Genomic DNA, 26,745 nt, shown 5'->3' with positions numbered 1-26,745 from the left:
CGCGGAGCCCGTGAGCCCCAGTGCGCTGGCGGGGGAGGAGCATCCTGGGAACGCGCAGCCCGACATGGGTCCGGCGGCCGCGCAGCCCCCGCCGCCGCCCGCAGCTCCGCCCGCCGCCCGCCGCTGAGCGGGAGCGGAGCGCAGGGGGCCGCTCGGGGCCGCGGCGCTGCCCGCCCCGGATGAGGCGCCGCTCCCCCCCCGCCCCGCTCGGTCCCCGCCGCCCTCTAGCGCGCAGGGCCCCCGCGGAGCCCCCGCGGCCGCGGCCCCGATGATGGACAGGAACTACCCCACGACCCCCGGCTTCGCCGAGCCCCTGGCCCCGGGCACCGCGCCGCCCGCCGCCTCCTGGGCCTACGAGCGGGGCGCCGGCAGCCTCAAGCCCAGGTGAGGAGGGTCCGCCGAGGGGGCTGCGGCAGGAAAGGCCGGGGGCCGCGCCGGGGCCTGGCCGAGGGCGGCCGAGGGGGCCCCGGCGGCGGGGCAGGGCAGGGCGGGGGGCGAGCGGGGCCCGGCGGCCCCGGGGAGGCCGGGCCGGGCGGGGCGGGGGAGGCCGCGTCCCGGCGGGCGGGGGGCGGCGGCGCGGGCTCCCCGCTGTCCCCGGCGGCCCTCGGCGGCGGTGGCGGCGGCGGCGGGGCGGGCGGTCTCCCCGCCCCGGAGGCTCGCGTCGGGCTGCGGCGCGGGTTCAAGAGTTCACGCGTCCCCGGCCGGCTCCCGGAGGGAAGCGGGGCCGCGGGCACCGGCGCTGCCCGCCCGAACAATGCTGCCCGCCGGGGCACCGGGCCGCGCCGCGCCAGCATCCCCCGCGCCCTTCCATTTCTCCGCTGTTGTGCGCTCCGCTGAGCCTGGCGAACCTCTTTCCTCTAAAGCGCTGCTCCGGGGCGTGCGGAGCCTCCTCTCAGCCAAAACTCGTCTAGAGCGATGCAGTCCCACGGAGAGTTCTGCAAAGTTTCGGGAAGTGCGGGGAAAATAAAATCTTATTGGCTTCGGGTTGCTTTTTGATTGTGTAACTCTGCCAACTACAACGAGTATTCTCTAGGCGATGAGATTTTCGTTATCGCCTGCCTTTTATGTCTCTAGCTTGATTTATCTGCAGTTCCCATCTCGACGGCGTTTAAAGGTAAAAGAGAGTCTCGGGCTAAAAATATCCCGTCAAAATAGGTGCGCTAATAGATGACTTTGCACTTGGTTCTGAAAGTGGTCAGACATGTCTGATAAGATTAATAGATTATCAAGTCAGAAGGACTGTTGCAATCATCTAGCCTGACCTCTTCATAATGCAGGCCATAGAATTTTTTTTTTTCCAATCTCTATTTGAAAATAGAGCTTACGTTTTAGAAAGCGTAGTTAAAAATTTCCAATAAGGCAAAATTCAACACCGTTCTCAGTAAAGTATACAAGTGATTGTTTGATTTATATTTTATTTCTGATATGAAGAGGGCTGCCTTTAGTTTCTGGCCACTGAGTCTTGTTTATAGCCTCATCAACACTGAAAATCCCATTATATGTTGAGTATGAATTCATATGAATTTGAATTAATTCCTTGCTTTACTTAATTTTCCTAATAAAAATAACATAATCTTTTGAAGATTATTACCAGAGATTTTTTTTTTGCTACTTTAGTTATTCTCTCAGATTTGTTTTAGATTTCTTCCGAGTTATTGTCACCCTTCTTGAATTGTGCACATTGCATTTGAGACAATTGGCGATAAAGGCAATGTTAAGTGAGAAGAACGCAAGACCTCCCTGGGATGTGAGGCTGTATATTCCCTGTTTCACAGAGAATTGCAGGGACAGGTAGCTTTTTGGCCAAACCCTTGCCCCATGAATCTCTTTAGCCAATTTCTCTGACAAGTTGCCTGCATGGCAAAGTAAGGTCTCCGTATCATTCTTTCCAATTTTTCGTCCTAATCATTGAACTGTTTTTGGTCGTGTCGCTATGTTGATTTCAGTGGAAGTCAGTGACCTTTCTCTATTGCTTTTGCCAGTTCACATCATCTCCTGAGGGTCATGCCAGCTATTCCATAAGGGTGGTTTGGATTTCCCAGGTCGTTTAAGAATAGGTAGTGCAGAAGCAGAAGTGGATCTCTTGGGTTTTACAAGAAATACAACTGCTTGATGATTTAAAAAAAAAAAATATTTAAAAGAATCTCCTGGTTTTACAACAGAGCTTTCATTTTTTAATAGGTGCTATACTAATGCAGTCTTAAACGTACCTTTTGGGAATTCTTTAGAAGATATGGCATGGAGAAAAGTCCCAAGACAAGTGCAATGCAGAAGCTCATTAGATCAATGCCTGCTGCCTATACCAATCAAATTAGTATTACTGCATCCATGTATGACGTGGCAATATTTATGCCATGCTTCAGGAAACAATGTGAAGAAGACCTTGTTTTAGTTCTTTGAAATTTCATCGCCGGCCTCTATACATGGTGACAAATGATGCACTTAAAATATGTTGGCTGAAACACTTCAACTTTTTTTTTTAACTGTACCAAGAACAGGGAAAATACTATGAATCATATTTCGTGCTTGAAATTCTCCTTAACTGGCGTCTTTGGGTTTTAATTAGAGTTAATGTGCTCTGGTTTTGGCCAGATTTAAAGATTTGAACCATGTTGGACGAAGTGATAAGTAGAGTCTGGGCTTTAGGTGCTTGTGGTTTCCTCTATTGCTGATAGCATTTGTCTTTGTACGCATGGAGTTGCTGAGGAATTGGGATGGAAGAGTCATTCCTGTCACTGCCAAGGCTTGCACCAGCCTGGAAGGAGATTATGAAGGTATGGATGTACTGTAAAGGAATATGCTGTCCATGCCCTTGACTCCTGTTACAGATCACGTCACATTTTTCAAAATGGTGTTTTTGATTGTGGTTGACAGGTAATCATCTTAACAGCTGAAGTTGCATTGGCCTGACGTTAAATTAAAAAATGTGTGTCATGTTCATCTGGTACTTGCTGGAAAAGAATTCAGCCTGTAGGTGATAGAGATAACAATATTTCATTCAAATTTCGTATTTATGCTGTTGCAGGCTGGGTCGTGGCAGACTATGTTCCCTTTGTGTGGAGAGCCATGTATTCACAGTCTCAGCTCATCAAAATGATTTCTCCTCCCTACAAGCGTTGCTCCTGTCTTCCTGCGCTTCACTTCAGCCATCTGGTTTTTATCCTGCTCCCTATTTCTTGCAGGCACTGTTTTGTCTGTGCAATGGCACTATTCTTATCAACTGAAAGGAAGTGTGTGGTGAAGTGTTATAAGGACATTGCTACCAGGCCTGCTGTGACTTAAGTGTTCCCATGGAATAGAAGATGGTGAACTGGGGATGGGAGCTGATGGAAATCGCTGGGATCACTGAGTTAACTTAGCAGGAGCCACCTCTGCTGAGAGGCACATTGGGACAGTGCAGCCACAGCAGCCCTGGAGCAGGGGCTGAGGGAGTGCTCCTGTCCTCCACATCCCTGACCCCAGACCCCTTGCACGGCCTGTCAGCATCTTGAAGGAATTTCTGGTGGCTCTAGGAGTGCACCGCTGCTTTTGGCCTTTTACAGTAGGCGTCAGAAAAATCCTACCTCTGTGCTTAAGCCCCCTTTTTGTCAAAGGGTTTTGGATAGCAGGTAAGGTATGTCATGCTTACTCGCTCAGGAATTACTGAGTATTCAGAAAACAGGTGATGTGTTATAGTGTGAGAGACTTCTGTAATTGCCTGGAAAGAGACATGGACACAGGTGATAATGGATGAGGTTTCTGGCTGAGTTTCTCTAGTTTGGGGGTACTCCTAGGGTTTCATATAGAGAAGGATTTTTACTTGTGGAAAGATCTCACTGTTCCTGTTCTGTTTTTGCCACAGCTCTAAGACTCAAATCTGCTGCATGTAATTATAAGTCAGTCAGAATTATTTTGTTGTTGATTTAAATTTTATGGTGATTGCCATGGTCTCTGATGTTCCTTTATGCCTGGTGGTTTGTATCCATCTCTGCCCTACCCAAGCGTATGGGGTTTTATAGAATTTAGTTCAATATGGTTCTTTACAACAGATAGCACTGGCATGTTAGTGTGGCCTATAACAGCTAATCTAAGACAAAGAGTTAGTTACTGTGATAGTTCATTTGGAAAGTTACATAAATGGGAGACTTTTATGATAAATGGTTATGATGGGTATTTTAACTCATTTTTGCATAGCTGTCAAACTAATGCTTATTGTAACAGCTGTATGATAATTGTGTTTTAGTTAAGGCTCAATTTTAAATTCTAATGGATTTTTGCATAGCTATAAGAACTCTAAGTGCAGAGTGTTTTAGAAAAGCAGAGAACATTTTCTTTCATCAAATGAAATTGTTCTGAGAGGTGAAACCAATGTTTGTTGTTAAACACATTCTACAAAAAGTTCCCTATGGCGTAGTATTTCAAGTGTTGAAAGGAAAGCTCGTAATCTGGGAATATACTTAGAATTTTTGAATTAAAAGGCACAGAAGGAATAAATAAATTTTACCAACCTATAGAAAGATAGATCGCTTTTAAAATCTTACCAAATTTTCTGTCGTATTTTATATCTGAAACATTTATGCAGACAAAATAAAGACAGGTAGTCCATGGCATAGTGCAGATACCTTACAGGAACTTGCTGGCTTTTATTGGCCTTCCTTTCTTTTTCTTTTTTTCTTTCTTTTTTTTTTTTTTTTCACCTGCATTCAGCACTCACCGAAATCACAGCTGTGGGAAGGTCAAAGATTGACTGAACAGAGGCTGTATGCATTCTTGCTTTGTGTCCCATGGCTTTTCCCTGGTGCTGATGTGTGGTCATCTTGCAAAATCTTGGCTAAAGTTTCAAAACGAGCCAGCCAGGCTTGTTTGGATTTATGTGCTGCTTTACCTGTGTAAGATTTAATGCCAGCTTGACATGAAAGATTTCAAGGAGTGTGTGTCATTCTGCTGCAGTGAGAAATGGTGATAAAAACTATGTTTTTAGGAGAAGGAATGAGCTGAAACTTAGTCTGAGGGTGCAGTTACCTGAGAAGGCTGAACTGGCTGCTCAGGCTCGCCGCTGCTGAAAGGGGCTCCCTTCCCTTGTCTTGCCTGTGCTGTTTGTGCAACTGCACAGGGAGCTGGTGTCGTTTGTTAATCCATGAGAAAACTCTCCTGGCCGAAACAGTGAATGGCTTGAGCTGGGTAGCTGTGCTGTCAGACTGGAACCCAGAGGTGGCACCTGGGGACGGGCAGGGAGCAGTGCTGTCAGGAGTGAGCTGTGTGGCCTTGGCAGGGATTCTTCCCAGTGGTTCTGGACGGGGTTTAGATGGGCTCAGTCTTGCCGTGTCCCGGTCTTCGATGAACATCCCACACAAATTGTGCTGCCTGCTTCCCTGCCGGGAGCACTTGGTAAGTGTCTGCATTAGCTGGATGCCAGATCTCTCTTGAGATCACCTACAATGATATTTCAGATGTGAGCCCTTTCCCATGGAGCCAGCATCTTCAACACAGGGTACAGAATTCATTGTTCTGCAAGAAAGGGGGGTTGTATTCCGCCACCTATGCAAAAAGTGTTTCAGCCTCGTGTGTGTATTTTGCCTTTCATTCTGTTAACTTTAAACATAGGTGTGTTTACCTTATACCAACAGAGAACAACCTTTTCACCTTGTTTCTTCTGTACTTTTGCCCACCTTTTATTTTTTTTTCTTGGAGTTGCTGCTGATTCTGGCGTAATGCTGTCAATAGGAAGGAGGCTGTTTTTAGAGAAATCTTTGTGCCTGTCAGGAAAACAGCACCTATGCCTGAACTATATTAATTCTAAACAATACTAAGGCTCTTAGAGAGTGTGTGTATTTTGCATGGCTATCTTTGTCTGTTGTATTTTGTCAAAGCTTTCACAAATTTGCATGTCAAGCAGTTACTTTGCATGGTGAGTGCCTATGCCGTACATTAAACAAACAAGGAAAAGATGAACCAAAACAAAAAGCAGTTAAAAGGCAGTAGATTAATCGTCTCGCTTCAGACTTTCCTTCGCAGCCTTAACTGTGACAAAAATAACTTCGAGTGGCATGCAGAATTCAGCCTTTCCAGCGCAACATTTCTTGCTGTACCATGCAAGTGGCAGAGAAAAGAGAATTCTTTGAATTTTTAAGCAAAGAGAAATGCTTTCAGAGAGGACAGAGTGCATGGGTATTAAGTACTAGATTTACTTGTCTCACTGGGCAGATTTCATAGATTTTGACTTTATTTCTGCTTGCTATTCTGTCATGGCTTCTTTTGTTTCACTGCCCTGGACAGACCTGGGGCTAAGTGGACACTTGGATTTGTTAGAGCCTCCTCAGGACCTCTCTGCTGATGGACTACAAAGGGGGGGCAAGGAGCTCTTATTCCTGGATTTCTGCATACTTGGAAGTTTCTTATTCCAAAACAATTCAGCAAGAACCTACATATGTTTAGACAAGCTTTTGCTTCCCCGTATTGCTTTTCTTGTTTTTCATCTTCCTTCAACATGCCTAGCTGTGTTGCTTGCTTAGGACTTGGAAAAGTGCAACCAATTATGTTCAGCAGGAAGAAGGCACCCTTAGGCATCCTTATCTTAGAGTCATGGTGTTTACACAGCAGGATCCTAAGGAGCATTTATTCCTTAATAAACTTGAGGAGTTATACTTGGGGCAGTCATACATCTCGATTTTGTTGGAGATATCCCTCCTTTTTCAACTGGCGGTGTTGTGTGAGAAGAGGTGGAGGGCTCCAGGCTTTCATCTAGCATTTCCAGATGTCTGGCAAGTTGTTCTGAGAGCTTTAGGTCGTCCAGAACGTGCCAAAGGGTCACAGGCCTGCGTGGCATGGGCCACGCTGAGTGTGCCAGCCTGTGCTGCACCTTCCACGCTGCCCTTTTTCCTGACCAGGAAATCCCTCTCAGAAATATGGCAGCTTTGGTGTTTCACACCACATCCTGTTTACTTTCTCTCGTCTTCGTGTCAAAAATTCCAGTGCTAGACAGTGAATAATCCTTCAATCCCAATGTTCGTCCGATTTCATTATGTTCTGCCGAGTCTGCCAAGAACAGGATTTCTAATAAGTTTTCCTTGAATCTGAGCATTTGTTCATTCGCTGTGCAAAGAGTGATTGTAGAAAGCCAACTCCTCCTTACTCTGAACACAACCATGTGTTAACCTGGCGTTGGTGAGCTGGAGTTTGCTGATAGTCAGCACCACTGGAAAGAGATGGGATTTTCATCTTTTCCCCTTTAAAAAAGTCCCTTTTGTTATTGTTTTTAAGACAATATGAGTCTTTTCATCAATTAAAGGTTATATTTTTAGTGTGTGTATGCTGGTTTGATCTTGGTTAATGTTTTGTTTAGACATTTGCATGATCATCATGAAAGCTCAAATCAATACCTGGGGCATGTTCGAAGAATTTGTTTAATATAGTGTAGTTTTTCCTATCTCAAAGTAAATGCCATGTAGCTGTAACTGTATTTCTACAGTTTTGAACAATGCACATTTTCTGCTTGAAGCATTCACAAACAACTGGGTTCATCTGGTATTTTCAGCTACTTAGTGACTTGTGACAAGTGAAAGCATAGCCAGGGTTCCGTTTACGAGGTTAAAAATGTAAATTTAAACCTGTTTTAGGATGAGGAGAGCACTTGTGAAGAAGAGCTAAATTCCAGAGCTGTGCTAATTTCCCTTATAAACTTGGTTAATAATACCCTGTGATGCTTCCTTTAATGTAAAGGACTCTTTGCTGCTGTGTTTTATGATGAAGTGTGTTGTTAATATGTTAGATCTTTCCTGGGCACACCTCCTAAATTGGGATGGAAGTGGTGTTAGTCATAGGGGTACCTCTTGTTCTCAATCTAAAGGAGCTCACATGAGCTGCTTGGCCCTTGTAGTGTGTTGTGGGATGTGAAAAACACTGTGCTGGACATGTGGACATGCTGGGAGGCTTAGAGCCCATTTGATGGCCCTAAATTTTTGTCTGTAGGGTGGCAGGATGTGTGATCTCAGATGTGGTCACTGAGTAGATGCCCCTATTTCATGCCGGTGGCTTTGGGCCATGAGGCCACTGCTCTTCACAGGGGTGCATTTTAACTTCACAAAACCTTGGGAAACTGCCTTATTTCAGTCCTGAGCGTTGGAGACTCAGTGGTGAGGGCTGTAAATCCGAGTGGGTTATTATTTGTGCCTGTGCTTCCCTGGACTGAACCACGAGGTATTTCCTGGGTTATGGAACTGGAAGGTGCTTCAAGGTTTGGTAATGGAAGGAGCCCACTGACAGCACAAGATGGCTCTGGCAGTGTACAGCACACATGTATTTGCATTTCTTACCTCTTTCTGGGATGAAAATCTCAACTTCAGCACCATCCTTTCCACGGAAATGGAAAATAAAGGGCTTATTAAGGAACGGGATATCAAGTATTCCTGTAGTACCCTAAAGCTAAGACTCAAGCTTGCCACAAAATACGATGCTGTAATAACTGTGGGAGGATGAAGGTTGAAAAGCATTTCAATAGGTAAAATGAATTGTAATTTTATTAAGGCTCTGATGTGGCTAAGCCACATCTTGAGATAACGCTCTGCTGATTTTTATATTTTGAAATAAAATTTTGTTATTAAAAGTAATGGAATCTTTTTTGTGTGTATCTCAGCTGTAATAGACGATTATGCTGTGTGTTCAACCATTACTACTGGAATAATCTTGAGAAAAGTTTTGAATATGCCCCAAGTACACTTTTGATAACAGAATGGTATCACATATCGGAGAAAAAGTGTTGATTTCCATTACTGTCTGTTACAAAAATCTTTTGAAATTGTAAGTAAAACTCTAGGAGAGAAGTATTTATAATTTAAAAAAATCACAGCTATTCTCTTGATGCTGGGTAAAGCAAAAGTTCTTTCATAGAGGGAAGATAAGAAGATAAATAAACGTAGTGACAAAATAATCCAGTGTCTCAGAAGTCAATAAAATAAGATTGCAGATCTTACGGTGGTGGAAGCTACACAGACCACGATGATACTCCTGTTTCTGCAGGCACTGATAGAGTAGAAGCTGTCAGGAAGGATAGATGAATCCCCAAAACACTGCTTGGCAAACAAATGTCTTAAAATGATTTCTGACACTGCATTATAATGCAAATTGAGAGGAATGTGTTACAGCGACTGTTTAAATGATACTGTGTTAATAAGGACATCAAAGTTAGTCTTAAGTATTCAGAGCTGTAAAGCAATGAAAGCTCCTTTCCAGCCCCTGAAATCTTAAAACATGCATCAGGAGCTCTAGACTGACATAGCAAAGTAGTTTAATTTCAGTTTCTTTTTTTGTAAGCTGCAGAATTTCTGTTAGAAAGTCGTTTTGGTTAAGCTAAAAGGTTTTTTTTGTCAAAGCCAAGAGAAGCGGTTCCAAATTTACCAGTTCTGATTTTTTTTTTTTTAAATTATTTTGTTAAATGTACTGCATTTCAGCCATAAATAACCTCACAAAGAAAGATCATTTAGGTTGCATGCATTAAAAAATGACATAAAGTGGTTTGTTCAGTCCCTTAGTAGTAAATGAAGTTGAAATTTATAAATAGCTCGTTTTTATCTGGATATTAGTTTTCACACACATATTTTCAAGAGAGAATTTAACTGATTTTTTTGAAAACAGATTTATACTGTCTTTGTTGTTAAGAACTCCACAGGTTACTTAATCAGACAAGCCAGCACTTGCACTGAGGTATTGAAGTCCCAGTAAGACTACTTTGGCTTTCCTGTGTTTCATTTTTGAAAGGATCAAGCATAAGGAGTTCAGATACATTAACATGGGTATAAAAGGGAGACAGACCTTTTGTGTCGTAAAATCTCTTTATTCCCTTAAGATGTGATATATATTCAGGTGAAGAATCACAGGAACAGCATGAACTTTTGCTTATTGAGGCAGCTCCCTGCGTGTAATTTTCTACCTCAAAATCTCTTTCTTAGAAGCTCCTTATCTCTGCTCCTAGAAAGCGAGGAAGTGATGAGTGTTTCTTCTCGCAAGTACCTCCAGGCAGTCCTTGGCCCACATTGTGGCGGTCTCAGCCATGCTCTCGGTGGCTCTGCCTTTGAATTGAAGGGGGAAATTAACATTATAGCTTCATTTTAAATGAAAGAGTGGAGGGCGATTGCCTTTGGTGTGTTAGGATGGGATTTAGTCTGCACTGGGTATGTAGTGTGTAATTGCATTAAAAGGGAGAATGTGCCATAACCAACAGCAGTGGAGCTTGTCAGTAAAATGCTACTCTGTGGTTTACTGACTGACCTCAGTACTGGAACCTTGATTCTGTATTTTCCATCTTTCCGAAAATCATCGATCTTGAAGAATAATGTTAATAATTCTTAAAGTATTGACATCTTTTCTTGCTATAGTCAAAGAACAGGCTAGGCAAATGCTAAAGGTGTGTGCTGTTCTTAAAAGAATGCATTGTGTACCTTGAGGTATTAGTTTTAGAAACGATTTTCTTTTGATTTTTCAGCGGTGAACTTTATTTTTCAAGTAGCGATTCTTTTTCTTTCGTTTCTTGTACTGTGGGGCAAACAGATCTGTGTGCAGACGATCTCTATGTTTTTAAATACAGCCACAAAAAGATTCCACCCCTTTTCCTTCTCCCCTCTTTCACTCTTGGGTCTAGGTTTAAAGGCACAAAACTTATTTCTGGGCTTAACAGACGACTGGGGTTACAATTGAGCATCACAAAGTCACCCCAGGACACAAGGACACTGCGACTGTTCTGCATTGTTAAATATTCTTTCTCTTCGTGCAAGTACAATGTTAGGGTTTGTCTTGTCTTGTATAATCTAATGAGAGGATCAAGGGAATTAGATGCAGGGAGTAGGCTGGTTTCCTATTTTTCTTGAACCTGCCAACATTTTCAGGCTTCAACCCAAATTTGTGCTTGCACTGTCTTCCCCCTCCCCCCGGTATGTCTGTGGCTGAGAAATAGAAGTGAAAAATCACAAATTGTATACATTTTAAAAATATTTTGCACTGAAATGCGTTTCTGGGCTGAGAAAGCATTTGTTTTCCATTTGAATTAATTTCTGAAACATTATTTGTTTCTGTTTTCTGTTGTCTTTGATGACTTTCTCTGCTTTTAAACTTCCAGAAGTGTGTTGGGCGGGAGTGACTTGATGTTACTAATGGTATTGAACTCATTTAAGTGTCAGCTTTCTTCCTGGGCGACTCCTTCCTCTGCCTCTTGGGGTCATGGCTTTTTTAAAATACAAAATGGAACCCATTTCTGGGTTGAAGTAATCTACCTGTGACATTGCTATTAAATTTTAATTTTATTCTGAGCACCAGGTAAGCCCTTAGATACTGAATTACATTCTCATTTGACTGTAGCAAGCGGGGAACTCTTGCTGTTTCAATGGGCAGTAAAGGGACATTCACCCTCTATTTCATCTGTATTAAATTCAAGTAATGTTTTCGAGTAATACTCTTCCATTCTTTCTCCACGAGATGTTTGAGTAATAGCAAAATAGCAAAGATAAGTATTTAAGGAAAGTACTAAGTGTTGTATCTAATATTAAAGCAATCCTAACTATGTACTTGCCAGCAGCTAATACAACCAGGAGCTGCATTTTTACACATCTGAAATCAAATACGGTGGTCAAAAAGAGATGTAAGCCGCGTGTGAGTTTCTATATCTTATATTTAGGATGACATTTTTAATATTTAGAGGTGCATTTGTCGGTTTTATGACTTTGCTTTCTGTCTCTGAGTGGAATTTGCTATGGCACAGCTGAGTAACTGGTTGGAGAGAGACTCCTTTGCCAAGTGTCTGGGCTCTGGGATAGACAGGGAAACTTGAGTGGTACTTCCCCTATTCCACGTGTACCCCAAGTAAGATAAAATGCGAAGTTTGAGTTTAAAGGTATTTTCTTGCCAGTACGGGCCTATCACTGTTCTTTTTAATCTCTTCTGTGGTGATTTAATTAGAAAGGGGCTGTGCCGAGTCATCTTCTCACAGGAGCTCTTGTTTTCAGTAAAGCAGAAGGGGCAGAGATCAAATTTCCTGGTATGCCTCAAATCTGATGATGCCTTGTGTGCATGCTGGGTTGTTGGCTTTTGTTGTCTGGGCTTGGTTGTTTTGGTCTCAGACTTGTCAGCCTGTGCTGGACCCTGGTGCTGCAGTTCCCTTCTCAGGGTGGTGGGAGCATCTCTGGGATCTCCTGGAGCCAGGACTTTCCTGTGCACCCACTTGGCCTGTAGATGTCCAGTTTCAACTCAGCCCGCACCATTTGAATGCCTTGAAAGTGCTCTGTGATTTACCGTGCAGGTTTCTGTAGCAATTTTCCTTTATATCAAAGGCAGGAGTTACAAGTGCCTAAGAACAGGGGATTGCACCCAGAAGAATCTTTTGCTCCTGAAGAGTTCTGGTTCTGGCTTTCCACGTAAGCGTTGTGAGCTTCCCCAGTACTTGAATGATTGCTGTTACTAAACTAAACTTAACTCAAACAACCACCACCACCCCTCACTCCAGAAAACACCAAATGCAAAATAATCAATCTATCAATCAATCAATCAATCAAAAACCTTAAGAATTGCTAAGCTGTAATGAAGATTTACCTAGAAAATAAAGTAGAAAGATTTAAAAAGATTACTTAATACTTAGTAAAAGTTGTATCATTACATGGAAAGGGGACAAAGACGCTTGTGTAAAGTGCTTGTTTTCCATTTCTGTGTTTTATTCTGTATGGATGACTTGGAGAGCAAGGTTATTTGAAGAAAGCAGAAGAAATAAAAATACTGACTTGTATTTCCAGTGTTTATTGCAGCTAAATTTTGTTTCCGTGTAAAAATGATGCTTCCATCTGAGTTTGAAGTTGTGAAATACATCCCTCACTTGTGTGAAGCGTAAACCTGATAATTGTCTTGGCAAGTGAGGAGGGTGGTGAGTGCAATGGGACTCGATAACCTTTTGCAGATGGAGACTTGAGTTTGGGTGAAACCATTGGATTGAAGAATGCTTTGAAAATAAATGATCGTGAGAATAGCAATGCAAACAGATGTGTGAAGGTTCGATTCCTGACAGACTTAAACTGGGCTAACAGAAAGGAGCTGTAAATCAAGTTTGAGGTATTTCGGTAACAATGGAGTGCAATGACTGTACAGTTTACTTCCAGAAGTTTTACTTGAGAAGTAAAAATCTTCTATTAGCCCAATTGAGGTACCTGAAAAAAATCAGATTATACTTGAGTCATTTCACTTCCATTGTCATATGCGTTTTTCGATTGCATTATTACAGCAATGACAAATAATGATAACTCTTTCGAGGATATCTCTTAAATATTACTCTAAAATTAAGTGTGTCTTTTCAATGAAAAATACTTCAGGGGGAACTATTTTCAAAATTCCTGTGTCAAATTAATATTATTTCCTAGCAGTAATCACTCCATTGTGCAGTTCTTTATGACAGTGGAAGTGAGAAATCACTGTGATAATCAGTGATAAGGGCCGAGTGCTTTTGGAACAGTGCACAACAAAGTACCGTGAATGTTTCTTCAGTAACTTATCTGACATTTCAGCGCAAATAAGAACTCATACAATTGTAACAACCTTCCAAACAAGAGCACACAGAACTTGGTAGCCATAAGGGTGTTTGCCATGCTGGATGTATTTTTGATATGTGAATTACATGCTGTGTAAATTCATCTGTTGAAAAGTTAAATTTTATAAAAAGAAACCCTAAGGCAGTAATCTCTCAGATTGCCGTGCTTGTTTAGGATAAGCTTATGTAAACTGAAGGCATATATGCAAGGCTTTTTGAGATAAGAATCTACATTCCAGCAAGCAGTAATTATACAATAAACAATTAACTGTTCAAATAAATGCAATGTTTTTTTATTGAAAGACAGATTCATTTTTGAGGTTGCGGTTGCATTAGCTATGAGCTGGGAGTTTGTATATTAAAAGAAGCACCATCATATACTTTAGTGTTCTAAGATGCCCATCATTACTAGAATTTTGAGGTTCTGGAAATTAACAGTGTTTCTGAGTGGTGAAGTCTAGAGGTTATTTTGTATCCCAGTGCTAATTCTAGCTCCCTCCTTGTCACAAAGTCTTTGTCCACGTTTGTTTTACAAGTTACTTTTGTCTTCCAGAGCATTCTGCCTCTGGTCTGCAGGCTGGTGTGTTTGGTTGTCTTGTGGTATGGGGTGTACTGTACCTGCCCTTTACAAAAAAAGGTGTTTATTGTAGATTCTGAAATAAGACAAACAAATAATAAAAACCCAAACAAACAAAGAACTCCCTCACTACAAATGTTTAATTTCCAAAATTTTCAGGTGGTTAATTAAAGTTCATTTTACTGGGAAAAAAAAAAAAGTTCCACTTTTTACTGATGACGTTTTACAATTAAAGAGGAGGAATGAGGTGATATTGCACGATACACTGCAGTGGGTTTGGGGGTCTTACCTCATCTGAAAAAGTTTTTGCTGCCAAGTGTAGCCCCAGTTGCCTGGAACACCACCAGAGTGCCTCTCAGCCTGAAAATACCAAATGGGAAAAGGAAGCCGTGCTGCTGTAGGACTTTAGAGTTTGCCTTTAAAATGTGTGTGAAAGAGAAGTCAGCAGCACATACTTCCATGTAGGTAAAAGCTTTAAGTAAACTTGCAAGAAAACCTAAATACAACCTATTGCTGTTGCAGGAAAGTTTTCACCAGCTCAGCATTTTTGTGAACCAAGATAATTCTTGCCAACAATGCATGTGCTGCCATGCTTCAGTTTAGAAACTTACTTTCTCATGTAGTGCTTTTTTATTTATTAAAAAGACCTGAAGAAAGCTTCATGTCTCTGAAGTTCTATGTTCGGGCTTTTTTTTTTCTCAGCTATGCAAGTTTGTTCAAAAACCCTGAACTACCTTAGCTTCAGAATTTTTCTTGTGAAAATACTTGCATTTCAATTGGCTTTATTACTTGTGTAATGTTCTATGTGCAGAACCCTGTTGCAATTTTTTTTTTTTTTTTTTTTTGGTCTGGAAATAATAGAAAATGTTTAATGCTGTAAATAAAAAAATAACCTGCAGTGTCATGCAATCATGTGTGCCAGTTGTCCGTAGCAGTGATACAAATAATTAGATTTCAGTCAGCATATAATAGAAATCAGTTGCTGATGCATAGTGTTGAACTGCACAAAGATCTGTCCTCTACAGCATAAGCACAGGGATCTGCTGACTCTGAATTTAGGTTTGGCAATTCTCTAGATTGCAATTATTGCTGTGAAAGGTGTTAAAGTGCTAGACAATGAACACAACTGAGAAAAGCAGTAGCTGAAGTTGTTTTTTTCAAAGGATTTTGGTTCATTCTTTAGGCTAGTGCTGTAGCCTGGCGTGCTGACTCCAGAGCATTGCTGAAGTGGAAAATACATCCCCTGATAGTGCATCTCAGGCAGGAAAGTCCTGCACAGACAGGCTCTTGCTGGTTCACGATATGTGCAGGTCACAATGCTCTTAAGAGATTTCTCTGGCTCCTCTCATCATCTTAATGAAAATGGAGCAAACCCAGTGATGTTGCCAGTTTTTATATTATTTGGTGTCTTCTATAAAAGTTTCCCATGATGTCATGATTCCTGGCACCCAGAGGTCAATTTTTCCTTATGCGGAGTGACTGCCCCTCATCCCTGGGGATGAAAGATAAGGGAAGTCTCCCTTAGAGCAGGCAGCAGGGAGGGTTGTGGGTTTCGTTGTTTGGGTTGTTTTGGCATTTTGTTTACACTTGAATTTTGAAATTAAAGCAATCTCACATGTGCACTGGAGTAAGTAGCGGCTACCTATAAACTTAGTATCCAAAAGTCAAGAAGAGAAGAAGGTAAATGGTTACTTGGTCATGCTGGCCTTCATTTTTTTCCATTTGACAGGTGCTATGAACAGCCAAGTCTGGGGAAGCTTGAAAGTTTGGGGATTTTGTTTTGCTTCCCCCTCTCTTTTCTGCTTTTTAAACTGGAAATCATTAGGGCTTTTGGCAAGTTCCTAAGGTTGCTTGATATTTAGATTGCATTTATTTCTTTTCTGCATTATTGGTTTTGCATGGACCCAGACAATGTATGTTTTCAGTTTGCTTCCATTAAGCCTGATTGCAACATCATGTTAATTTAGGTGACTCACTTAAAAATGTTAAATAAAAGCTGTGAATCATTAACTTGCATTTAATGCTAGGAGGTCTGAAGATGGATTTGTCACTTGGTAGTGCTTTCACTGTCAGTTTTATTAAAGTGTACTGAAAGTACCAAAATCCTTTTAAAAACTATTGCTCCCATGGCTTCCTAGTCCTTTTAGCCTTTGAATTAAATGAGGTCCTGTACGTTTTAATGGAATTAAAAATGTAAATGTTAAAGTGGGCATGTATCCACAATTATCTGCTTTGCAGACTTTATGTCAGTAAATCATTACAAAAAGTGTTCAGTGAGTGTTTCTTACAGTTGAACTCTGTCTTTCTGACCTAGTCCTTTATAAACTTTTCTGTGATCAGCTTTGATTTTTTAAGATTTTTCCCCCACCCTTTGACTTTTTAGGTTTCGATAGTACTTTTTTTATCTGCTTAACATTTTTCGTGATAGCCTAGCAGAACTAGATCTGTCTGATCTTGGGCTTTTGTTTTCCCTGTATTTCTGTAACTTTTTGGCTTGTGATTGAAATTTCATAATTGCTCTTTGTTTCTATAGCTGCGCATTTTGTTAATAATGTTTAATTTCTTCCTTAGCTTAAGCTATGGAGGAGGACATTCATCACATTCAGAAACAGACCTTCACAGACAGACATACACAGCTTCTCATCAGCTTCCTGGATACTCAACTACGCAACATCCTGCTGGTAACTGTCCATTGCACGAGAAAACTGCTTAAATAGCTACAGAGGAAAAAGAAAAACCAACTGTTATGTAATTCGAATTAAAGTTAATGAATTTTATAATCAAAGGGAGTTTGTCATGTAAGTGGTGGCAACTGACGTTAGGAAAGCTGAGTGTGTAGCAGAAAGTTAACAGTTGTTGCCTTTTACCAAAACGCAGGTAGAAAGGAAAATATAAAGGCAGGTTATGCTTGGTATCTTGTTTTTTGAAAAAGCTGCACTTGCTCTTTAAAATACAGCTTTTCAGGATTTGGCCTGTGCGTAAGGGCCAAACGTCGTGTGCCTCTGAGCCAGCGGCAGGAATGCTGCCAGCACCTCCAGACTAAAGCAAACAGCAGAAGTGACCTGAGTGGACCGCGCTGCTGCTGGTCCTTCTTGCGCACGCTGAGACCGTGCTGGGGAAGAGTTACAATTCATTTAAAATGTAGCAGTGGCTTAGGCTGTGTTACATCTGCATGGGAGTGTCTGTCTTTGATCCTGATATCCGGTCACTGTGTCAGAAGATGGGGCTTGACCTCTGCATGCTCGCTTTGCAACCCAGTTTCCAAAGAAAGGTGTGTGAGCTCATGTGCTGACTGGAGCCTGTAGTCTGGCCAGGTCCTTGATCAGGATGACGGAGGGTGGGAATTGCAGTCTTGACATAATCTCAGTTACTCACAACTCTGGATCTCACCAGTGCCTGCCGTTGAGCCCCCTGCTGTTGAAAGATCTGAGCAATGGGAAACACGTAAAGGGAATGCAACCAAAACCCCTTTTCATGTGCCAGTCCTATAGATGTGTCCAAACTTCCATAAGCTGCCCGAAAGGGAGAAACTGGATATAGAAAAGTTGAACATGTTTCAGGAGGAATTCTGAATGTTTAACCAGGTGAAAATAGAACAGTGAATCTTCAGATATGGGAAACATTTTACTGGTGTACCTAAGTACTGTTATAAGCATCATATTTGACATGCATTTAATAATAGGTTTTAAAATGTATACCGAAGTTCCAATTTACAGCTGTAACACTGCGTAGCAATTAAACGCAGGAAAATCAATATGCTTTACATTGCTAGTGTTTCACAGAGTGGGGGTTTTTAGTGAATTATGAACATATATCTTTGTTATTTGATTTTGCTTCTTAGAAGTTCATCTGAATTACCTGTTTTTTCTCATTTCCCTCCACTATCATCTAGGTCTTTCGGGAATATTTGATACCAGTATGCACAGTGCTGGAGGTAACACTAAGGAAACTTCTTCAGTTATGAATTTTCTCTCTGCTATTGAGTCTCGTACTGCTCAGGCAGTCTCATCAGGATCTACCCTTTTACCACAATTCAGGGCTCCTTCCTGGCAGACAGGTGAAAATTTTCTCTTGAAGTAAAATTTTGTCATTGTTACGTTGAATGTTTGGGAGGATTTGAAATAAAAATATTCTGACTAATTGAAAAAGCTGCATGTTTTCTACCTCTTTTACATCTCAGTATTTAAAAATATCAGAATCAATGAAACGATGTTATCATAAGATTTATATGAGCAGAAGTTCTGGTTGTTTAGAAGGAATTTAGATGCATAGGGTATTATTTTGTCTGACGAGTCAAATCTATTTTCCCAGCTTTGTTTGGAATTAGTCTCACTATCACTATAAGCATTTTCATTTACCTGTACCTTCAAGGACATCTTTCACTCTCAGACTCTGTTTCCTATGACAGTTCTTCTGTGATATTAGTACTAAAAGTCTGTGGGTAGCTTTGGCCCCTTCGTACACAGAAGTAATGAGCAAGGTGTTCTCAAATAGAAGGTCTGAAGTGCATGTCACATAGAAGTAAGGGATCAAATTTACAACTAAGCAAACGTGCCATCTCTTTTGGCAGACTGACTGCCTTCCACAAACCTCCCCCATCTGTCAAGCCTTCTGTGCAGAGCAGGAAACTGCAGATTTTGAGCTCGCTGTAGACAGTCACACCAAGATAAGTGTTGCCACTGCATCTGTGGGTAGCTTCAAGTTCTGGTTAATCTTATGGAGTGATTGTGCAGCTGTGCAGTGAATTGGATCTATTCACTGATCTGGCAGAGAATGTTTGAGTGGCTTTTTTCCTTTGGTGGGATAGTTTTCCTCTGTATCAGCAGGCTGATCTGTGTCTCAGTGCAGCTGTATGATTGCTGTTCTGATTTGGGGAGGAGGCACAAGGTAGCAAGAGTGGAACAGCCCTTTTGTTGACAGTTTGCACTCGTTCTCCTAAGGGTAACGTGCAGCTGCATTCTGTGAAGAGCTACTCAAAAAGTTGAGAATAGAGACTGTGGCTTTTAACTCGCCATTGACAAAAGCAGATATGTGGGAGCACAGATGAAGATGCACGCTGGTAATCTGGCAAACAGTCTTAATATAAATCAGCGACTAGGGTGGAGTTGTGATGACCCATCCTCACAACAGAATGTCAGCTGGGAAGAAATGTTTTTTTCTCTTCCTCCTAGCATTTTCTCCATTGCAGCCAGCCTGCCTAACAGTGAATTGTGAAGAATGGGGAGACATGCTGTGGGTCGGGTTTGATGTTGGTACCAGTGATTGAGAGACTTCTCAGTACTCATTGCTAAGAACTCATCAGTAAGCCCGCTTTTCAATATTACCAGTTCTCTGAGCTTTCTGTTGTCCTTTGATACTTCTGCTGCTTTTCTGTAACCCTCGATCCTCCCAAATGTCTTTTGAGAGCTTTGTCTTCTACAAGCTTTTCTGAGGAGGGAAAGCAAGAGCTCTTCACTTTGCAAGGTGACCTTTTTTTAGAAGGGTTTCTTACACTGGATTTTTTCCAAACCCTGCAACTGCTGATTTTGGGGAAAAAAAAGAAGAACATTGTATTTGTTATATTTGTCCTTCCAAGTGTTCCTTTGATCTGTGGGTTGTGTTATGAGTGTTCTCATTTCTCAGAGTAGTGAGGGTGTGTCTGTGCTTGTAACTTAGTACCTTTGCCATACATTTTGTCTGCTCCTGAACAAATATTAGAATATAAAGACCAGCAGTTCTGCCACAGTAGCGCTCCTTTGACTGGCTCTTGTCTGGTTTAAGAAGTTGTGGATGTATTTGGAAGGGTTTTGATTTATGAAAGAGAAAGGTAAAATGCAGGTTAGATGAGAAATGAACATCTGCAGTTAAAACGAGTTTAAATTCTCCCCTTCCTTTGATGCTTCTGGATGGCCCTTCCTTTGTGTTAGCAGCAGGGATCAGTAAAAGAGAACCCAGTTGTACATGATGTGGCAGTTTTTTAGGATGGGGGGGGAAATGCATTAAAGCACTGGTTATGCTTTCTCACTCAGAAAGACCTTATTGTTGACTAAGGAAAAATACCTCGGCATTCCTTCACTATCACATCTCTTCATATCAGTTTGTCTTGCACTGAAAGGAAGAAACAATGAATTTATTACTCAGCTTCACCTGAAACTTCAAAAGCAATTGTATGATTAAGTTGCAATCAGCTTAAGAAGACTTACTGGATTGTAACATGAAATATTTTTTTTAACTGAAGTATTTGTTTCAAAACTAACTTTATTTACTGAGAGTTTTTATTTATCCTTAAACGATGCTAAACTAAAAACTGCTTTAAGTGTGCAAGACCTGAAAAAGATCAAATCGTTCTGCTGATTTTAATTTTTTCTGATTTGCGTACCCTGGTAAATTTCCCAGTGGAAACTGATTCCTTTACAAGAATTTTAAGCCTCTCTGGGAAAAAACCTGCCTTCTTCGCTTTTCTTGGTAGACTTTGGAAACAGTACAAAAACTTCACCAGTGTCTGGAAGTTACACGGTGAAAAGCACTGAATGATATGGATCACTGCTGTAAGCCTCAAAGTTTGCAGGGGAATTTCATACTCCTGTTTCAGCTGGAGTAGTGTATTCTGTTAAGAAATCTTGTTTAAGCCGGGATGTACATACCAATGGCCGGATGCAAATAAGAAATACGCTTTTCAGTTGGATAGTTGCTACTGCACCATGCCGATAATTGCTGTCTGTGGGTATCTGGGACTCTCACTTCAGAAAGCATACAAATTATATTTATTGCTTGTACTGAAAGTCAAACCTCTCCTTTAGGAAAATGAATTGCAGAGTGTATAGACCATTAGGTATTTCAGTGTATGCTCTGAAATGTTTCCCATAAAGTGAGCTGTAAAATTATTGATGAGGGTAAATCCAGGAGATGGGATTGCTTCTTTAAATTGTGTATGTATTACAACTGCTAAGGTGTAATTTTGCCTTTTTACTGTTTATTAAAGGTGGCCAGGGCTTTTGATCAGTTTATTATGACCTTCTTTTTAAACTGAAATAAAAATTAATAAAGAGCCTTCAATTTCAAAGCGGAATTAATCTTGTACAGGTTTTTATCAACAATTTGCATCTTGAGGATATGAGGTTTTCCCTTGGCAATTCACTGCAGGCATAGAGTTTGGCATTCTGAAAACACCCTGCACTTCCATTTTGAAAATTACCCACGATAAGTGCCTCCCTATGTATGTTTGGGGTTTTTTAAAGGGTGGTGATCCTAAAGAACATTACATTTGTAAATGCTGTAAGAGCTTGCAGTTAAATGACTTGCAAAAATGCAATGTTGCAACTTGTAAAGCTCCCTTATGCTCCTTTTTCCTTCTTGTTTTCTTTTTGTTTTTTCCAGGTATGCATTCCTCGACAGCCACGGAACTATTTGTTACTGGAGCTTTGCCAACCTCTGGAACATTTCCACCAACCTCTGCTTTATCAGCGTATCAGCATCCCAACACCTTCAGCAGCCGGAACTTCGCTACTACCCCTTCTCTTACTCTTCAAGATGCTACTTTCAGTGCTACATCGAACGGCCTCTTAACTAGCCACGATCCTTTGTTACAGATTAAAACGTCGCAAGGCACTGTTCCAACTGCTCTGACATTCGAGCGCCTGGGCAGCTCTGTTCTGAGTACCAGTGTACCCCCCCAGTCATCGACATATCGTTCTGCTCAAGAATCTGCACCCCACCTTTTGCAGCCTCAGTTCAGTTTGTTGCCTTCGACCCTTGGAGGAGCTCAGCAGGTGTCTCAGGCCTACAGCACATCTGTCTTCACTGGTTCCACTGCTTCCATGGATAGAGCACTTCAGCGAGAATGTAGTGTTATTAAACACCACCAGCGGCCTTCAAGTACTCAGTCTGTCCAGCCTCAACTGACTGTTTCACAGCATTCCTTACACAGCTATTTAACAAGTACAAGCGGAGTTAACTTTCAGGATACATCGAGGCACTCAGCATTACCCTGCAGTCCAGTTGGGGACGTTACTCAGGTGAGCAATGGAGGACCACAGCAGAAGACTTCTCAAGTCACAGTGGAACTTGCTCAGTCGTACACGTCTGCAATTCCATCACCCGGTTTTCCTTCTGCTTCCACTGCAAAAGTGAAAAACTGTTCCATGAAGCAGCCTCCGAGGTCAACAAAGACCCCCAAACCTCAGAGTGTAGCTCCCACTGTGCAGACACAAAGCTATGCCAAAACTGCACAAAACCAGAGTTCTGTCATTACAGGCCAAGCACAGATCTATTCTACAGCACAGCTCCCCAGTCTCTTGTCAGTCAGTCAGTCCCAAAATTATGTTTCGTGCCAGGCTCAGAATGTGCCACCTGTCAGCCACTCACAGGATTTCTCATCCAGCAAGGTTGAGAAGCTGCCCTCACTGTATAAAACATTGACTTTTTCTGGGCCATCACAAGCTATTACTTCTGACAGTCAGACTCTAAATTACTCCTCAGAGGAACAGGTATTGACCTCAGTTCCAAATGAGAACTACTCTGGGCAAATGAGGGAGCTTTCTTCGGTCAGCCAAGCTCAGAGCTACTCTTCTAGTCACTCTCAGGGTTTATCTCCAGTTACCCAGTCCCAAGTTAATTTTTCATCTCAATCACAAGTTTTAGCAGCTGTTAGTCCTTCAGAAAGCTATTCTTCAGGGCAGTCTTTAACATTAACGTCACCTTCTCTTTCCTTTAACGCCTCTCCTCGGGTACAAACTCTTCCAGCCTCAAGTCCTAATCAAAGCTATATTTCTTTACATTCTTCTCAGAACTCTCAGTCACAAGAGTCCTCCTCTCCGCAGTCTCAAAAGTTTTTGCCATCTGTCCAGTCTCCTTTTGCATCCCCAGCTCACTCCCAGACGCTGCAGAGCAACAGGCCTTCCACAGAAACAAAGTCCTATGTTAAAAGGAAGTCTGACTCTAACTTGTATGCCTCGTCAAAACAGGAGGAGGAGTTATCAGTGCAGGACATGCAGGCATTGCAACAGCAAGCAACTCTTGAATCTTCCACTCAAAGCCTAACGGAGGACGAGATCAACGCTCAGGATGCATCCTATAGGGTCTCAAAAGCAAATGACAGATACTCTCAAAGCGTAATCAGGAGCAACTCTCGTCTTGATGATCAAGTTGTTGGACTTACTCTTCAAGGAACAAAAAAAGATGAAAGAATGGTCAGTTCTGTGGAACAGCTTTCCCAACACATTGGCCATATCAGCAGCCTAAGCCATGATATCAAAAAGACAGCTAATTTAATGCGAACAACACAGGGAACTGTGAGTGCTAAGGAAATAAACCAACAGCATTCTCTGATGCATAAGGTACATGAAAGTAAAGCTCAAGAGCAGCAGGGCCAAGTGATCAGCACGCCACCGCAGGTTCAGCCTCATGCTTTAAGACATGGTCATCAGCTGTGTTTGCCCAGTGCACAGGTACTGCTGGAGTCAACCTGTGACTTGCAGATTCTTCACCAGTCAATCCTGCAGTCGGGTTTAGGACAAGCAAAGGCATCACCGCAAGTGCAAAGAATACAGAGTCCTCAGCAGGTAACGCATCCATTCCTTCAGATGGATGGTCACATTGTTCAAAGTAATGGGGGTCATTCTCAGCAACAGCTTCATAGTCAGAATTCAGAAGTAATGAAAATGGACATTTCTGAGTCTTCAAAACCACTACAGCAGCATTTGACAGCAAAAGATCATTTTACTCAGACAAATCAACACGATGCAAAAAATCAATTTGTTTCTCTTAGTTCAATATGCTTCCCAGAATCTATACTTCTCAGCGATGAGAGGAATATATTATCCAATGTGGATGACATCTTAGCAGCAACAGCAGCAGCCTGTGGAGTGACACCATCTGACTTTGCCAAATCAGCTTCTAACGAAGAGGAAATCCAAACTGTTGAAAACAGTGAGGAGTCTAAAACGCAGTTCCGATCGTTGGATTCTAGACACGTGTCTTCTGTTTTCAGTGCCTCACCTACTGTAGTTGGAAAGCCAGTAAGCAGAAATAATATTTCCCTGAATGGAGGCCAAATTACTCTAAATCTTACCCCAGTGTCAACAATACAGACAAAAACTGTGAACCTAGATCAGCAGCACCTTGAAACTTCTGATCAGAGTGTACCAATAAGAATGACCTCTCCCACCCTTGGTCCTGGTCAAGAGGAGCAAGAGGCTGTTCGAGTGAAAAAGCAGTCTAGCATCAGTCACGAATCTGAAGAGGATAATGATGCTTCTGTTGATGGTACACTGAATGCAAGGGACACAGAGTTTGTTTCAAGTGGCAGGAGCCTAAGTGAGGAAAGTGCTGCTTCAGAGAATGATTTTAATATGGGTGGTGATGATGGTACAGTAGCAGGTAACCAGTCAAAGGTTCCGCTGCGGCCGCTGTCTGTGCCCCAAAGTGCAGATGGAGCCGTTAATAGAACTGAAGAAGAATGCCAAGATTTAACTCAAGGGAACCTTCAGAAGAAAAAAAGCAAAGGAAAAAGCCAAAACAAAAATGCTGTAGAAGATGACAGTGCAACTCAGAAGCAGGTAAAAAGAAGTGGACAGTGTAAACGTCAAAATTCAAGAGGAAATGATTCATGTTTCACATACTCTTCTCCTGTTTCTGAAGGTTGTTATGATACTTACCAACATCAGGAAAGAATGAGGCAAAAAATTAAAGAAGTTGAAGAAAAACAACCTGAAGTCAGAACAGGATTTATTGCATCTTTTTTAGACTTTCTAAAGTCTGGGCCTAGGCAACAGTTTTCCACTCCAGCTGTACGAATGCCAAACAGGACTAGGAGACCGGTCACACAAATAGTTCGTGCCCCTTGCCTGCAGCCCTCTGCCAAGCCTCCGCCAGCGGCAGCACCACCTGTGGCTGCTGAGGCCAGTGGAGAAAGTCCAACCAAAAAAGCCGACGAGGAACTTAAGAAAAATTTAGAAACGTTGCCTTCGTTTTCTTCTGATGAAGATGATTCTGTGGGTGGTAACCATGATCTTCAGAAGAGCATCTCTACTGCATTGTCAGCCCTGGATGAAACATCTGACAAAAAGATCAAATCAGGTAAAATGGTTACTACAAGTGCATTTGTTGAAGGAGATTTTTGTAGCTGATGGGGCAGAAAAAAAGAATAATGTTATCTCTCTTCAGGTAAAGGCTTTGATTTGGTTTGGTTTTGACCACGCTTAGGAGTTTTCTTCAAAAGGTGTATTGACTATGGACTAAAACAGTGTTTTCCACCATAAGAAAATACGTAAATAAACTTCTTCATGCTACTTAAGTAGGACTAATGCCAAAAAGTTATTTTAGCCTGGAGCTGGAATAATGTGTGTGTTCTCTTTAATTCTGGCTTAAAATACTAAATATTATTTTCATCTGGGAACATCAACAAAACATGTCAGAGGTACTAAACCTATTTTTAAAATATTCTAGCAAGAGAATATATTAATAATTGCCATCAACAGGTGATAAGTTCTTGCTAGGTAAACACGCATTTTCTGTGGCAATGAAGTTGCCCTGGATGTGTGTGTGAAACAACTTTTGCACTTCTAAACTGCACTGGTTTGGTCCAAGGTAGGAGTCGTTTGTGCCATATTGGTCAGGAGTGTTAGAGCTCCATGTGTGTTGGTAACAAAGGGACAAAATCTGGGAAGGATTGGTTTGGCCGGCGAGGGGCAGGCAGCCGTGCCTGATCCCAGTAGTAATTAGTTTTCCACACACTTTTCAGTTTCAGTTGTGTTACGTCCATGCTGCTGCTTTGTTTTGAAGTATTTTCAGCAATACAGAATGTTTTTGCCTAGGCAGGTGTCTTCAGTAAAGATTTTTTTTTTTCCCCCTCTGGTAAGCAATTAGAAACTATCCAGCCAATCACATAATTGTACTAATACCAGAGAAATACCACTGTCTTCCAAAACAATCACGGGGAGAAAATGAAACTTTTCTTTAACTCTTCTCAGGATTCAAAACCCATGACCTGTAAGCTGAATCTTAACAAGAGAGAATGAAGTAACGGTTTCTCTTTTTAGATTAAAGGAGAGAGGGAGATTTTTTTTCTTCTCTAGATGTGACATGATTTACTGAAAAATACATAGCAAAATTAAACTTGAATTGTAATAATCACACCTAAGATACTGGAAAAATATTGCAGAATACGTGAGGTGCTGAACAATACTTCATCTTAATTACTATTCTGTTTTTTTTTTTTTCTGTGGCTATTTCTATGTAATTATGTTAAGTGCATGCATTTCAAAAAGGCTGTTACAGGGGATGAAGTTCCTTCTGTGTCTTTCAGTTGAATATGTATTTCAAAGAAGAAAGCAGTGATGCTTTTCTTCCCAGAAAGCTGAAATCTGGACAGTACCATGTCGTGAGCCTCTTGCTGAAGTTTGTTAATTTTAATAAGCCATTTCTGTGTACAATGGCCAAAGAAATATTTCAAATGGCTTTTTTGGTGGGTGAGCATTTCCATTAGTGTTTCCTTTGCTGTGATTTCTTTTACAGTATTACTGTATCTTCTTTGTTATCCATAAGGATGCAATATTTATGTCACCAGTTTCTTGAATTCACCTTCCTGTTTTGTGATACACGAGATTGTTTGTACAAGACGCTAAATAATGACATCTTGCTTGCTGGCGTTTTGCAG

At 41.6% G+C, this 26,745-nt stretch overlaps 1 protein-coding gene across 3 annotated transcripts in view; it reads left to right on the top strand.

The window, feature by feature from the left end:
- The first annotated feature begins 211 nt into the window (after positions 1-211).
- The window catches only part of QSER1 (glutamine and serine rich 1), a 41,551-nt gene continuing 15,017 nt past the window's right edge, over positions 212-26,745 (top strand). For 2 of the 3 annotated variants that reach the window (XM_066187240.1, XM_066187243.1), the window contains exons 1-4: positions 213-384; positions 16,683-16,792; positions 18,004-18,168; positions 21,468-25,166. In XM_066187240.1, coding sequence (XP_066043337.1) covers positions 269-384; positions 16,683-16,792; positions 18,004-18,168; positions 21,468-25,166 — 4,090 coding nt within the window. In that variant the 5' untranslated portion in view covers positions 213-268. Of the gene's footprint in view, positions 385-16,682; positions 16,793-18,003; positions 18,169-21,467; positions 25,167-26,745 lie in introns of all 3 variants that reach the window. The other variant, XM_066187241.1, reaches the window with a different exon arrangement.

The sequence above is a fragment of the Chamaea fasciata genome, unplaced genomic scaffold, assembly GCF_029207755.1.
Source record: "Chamaea fasciata isolate MVZ Bird 193981 ecotype frontalis unplaced genomic scaffold, bChaFas1.0.hap1 SCAF_7, whole genome shotgun sequence".
Lineage (NCBI taxonomy): Eukaryota > Metazoa > Chordata > Aves > Passeriformes > Sylviidae > Chamaea > Chamaea fasciata.
Note: the sequence above shows the minus strand (reverse complement) of the source record. Positions and strands in the feature narration are given on the sequence as shown.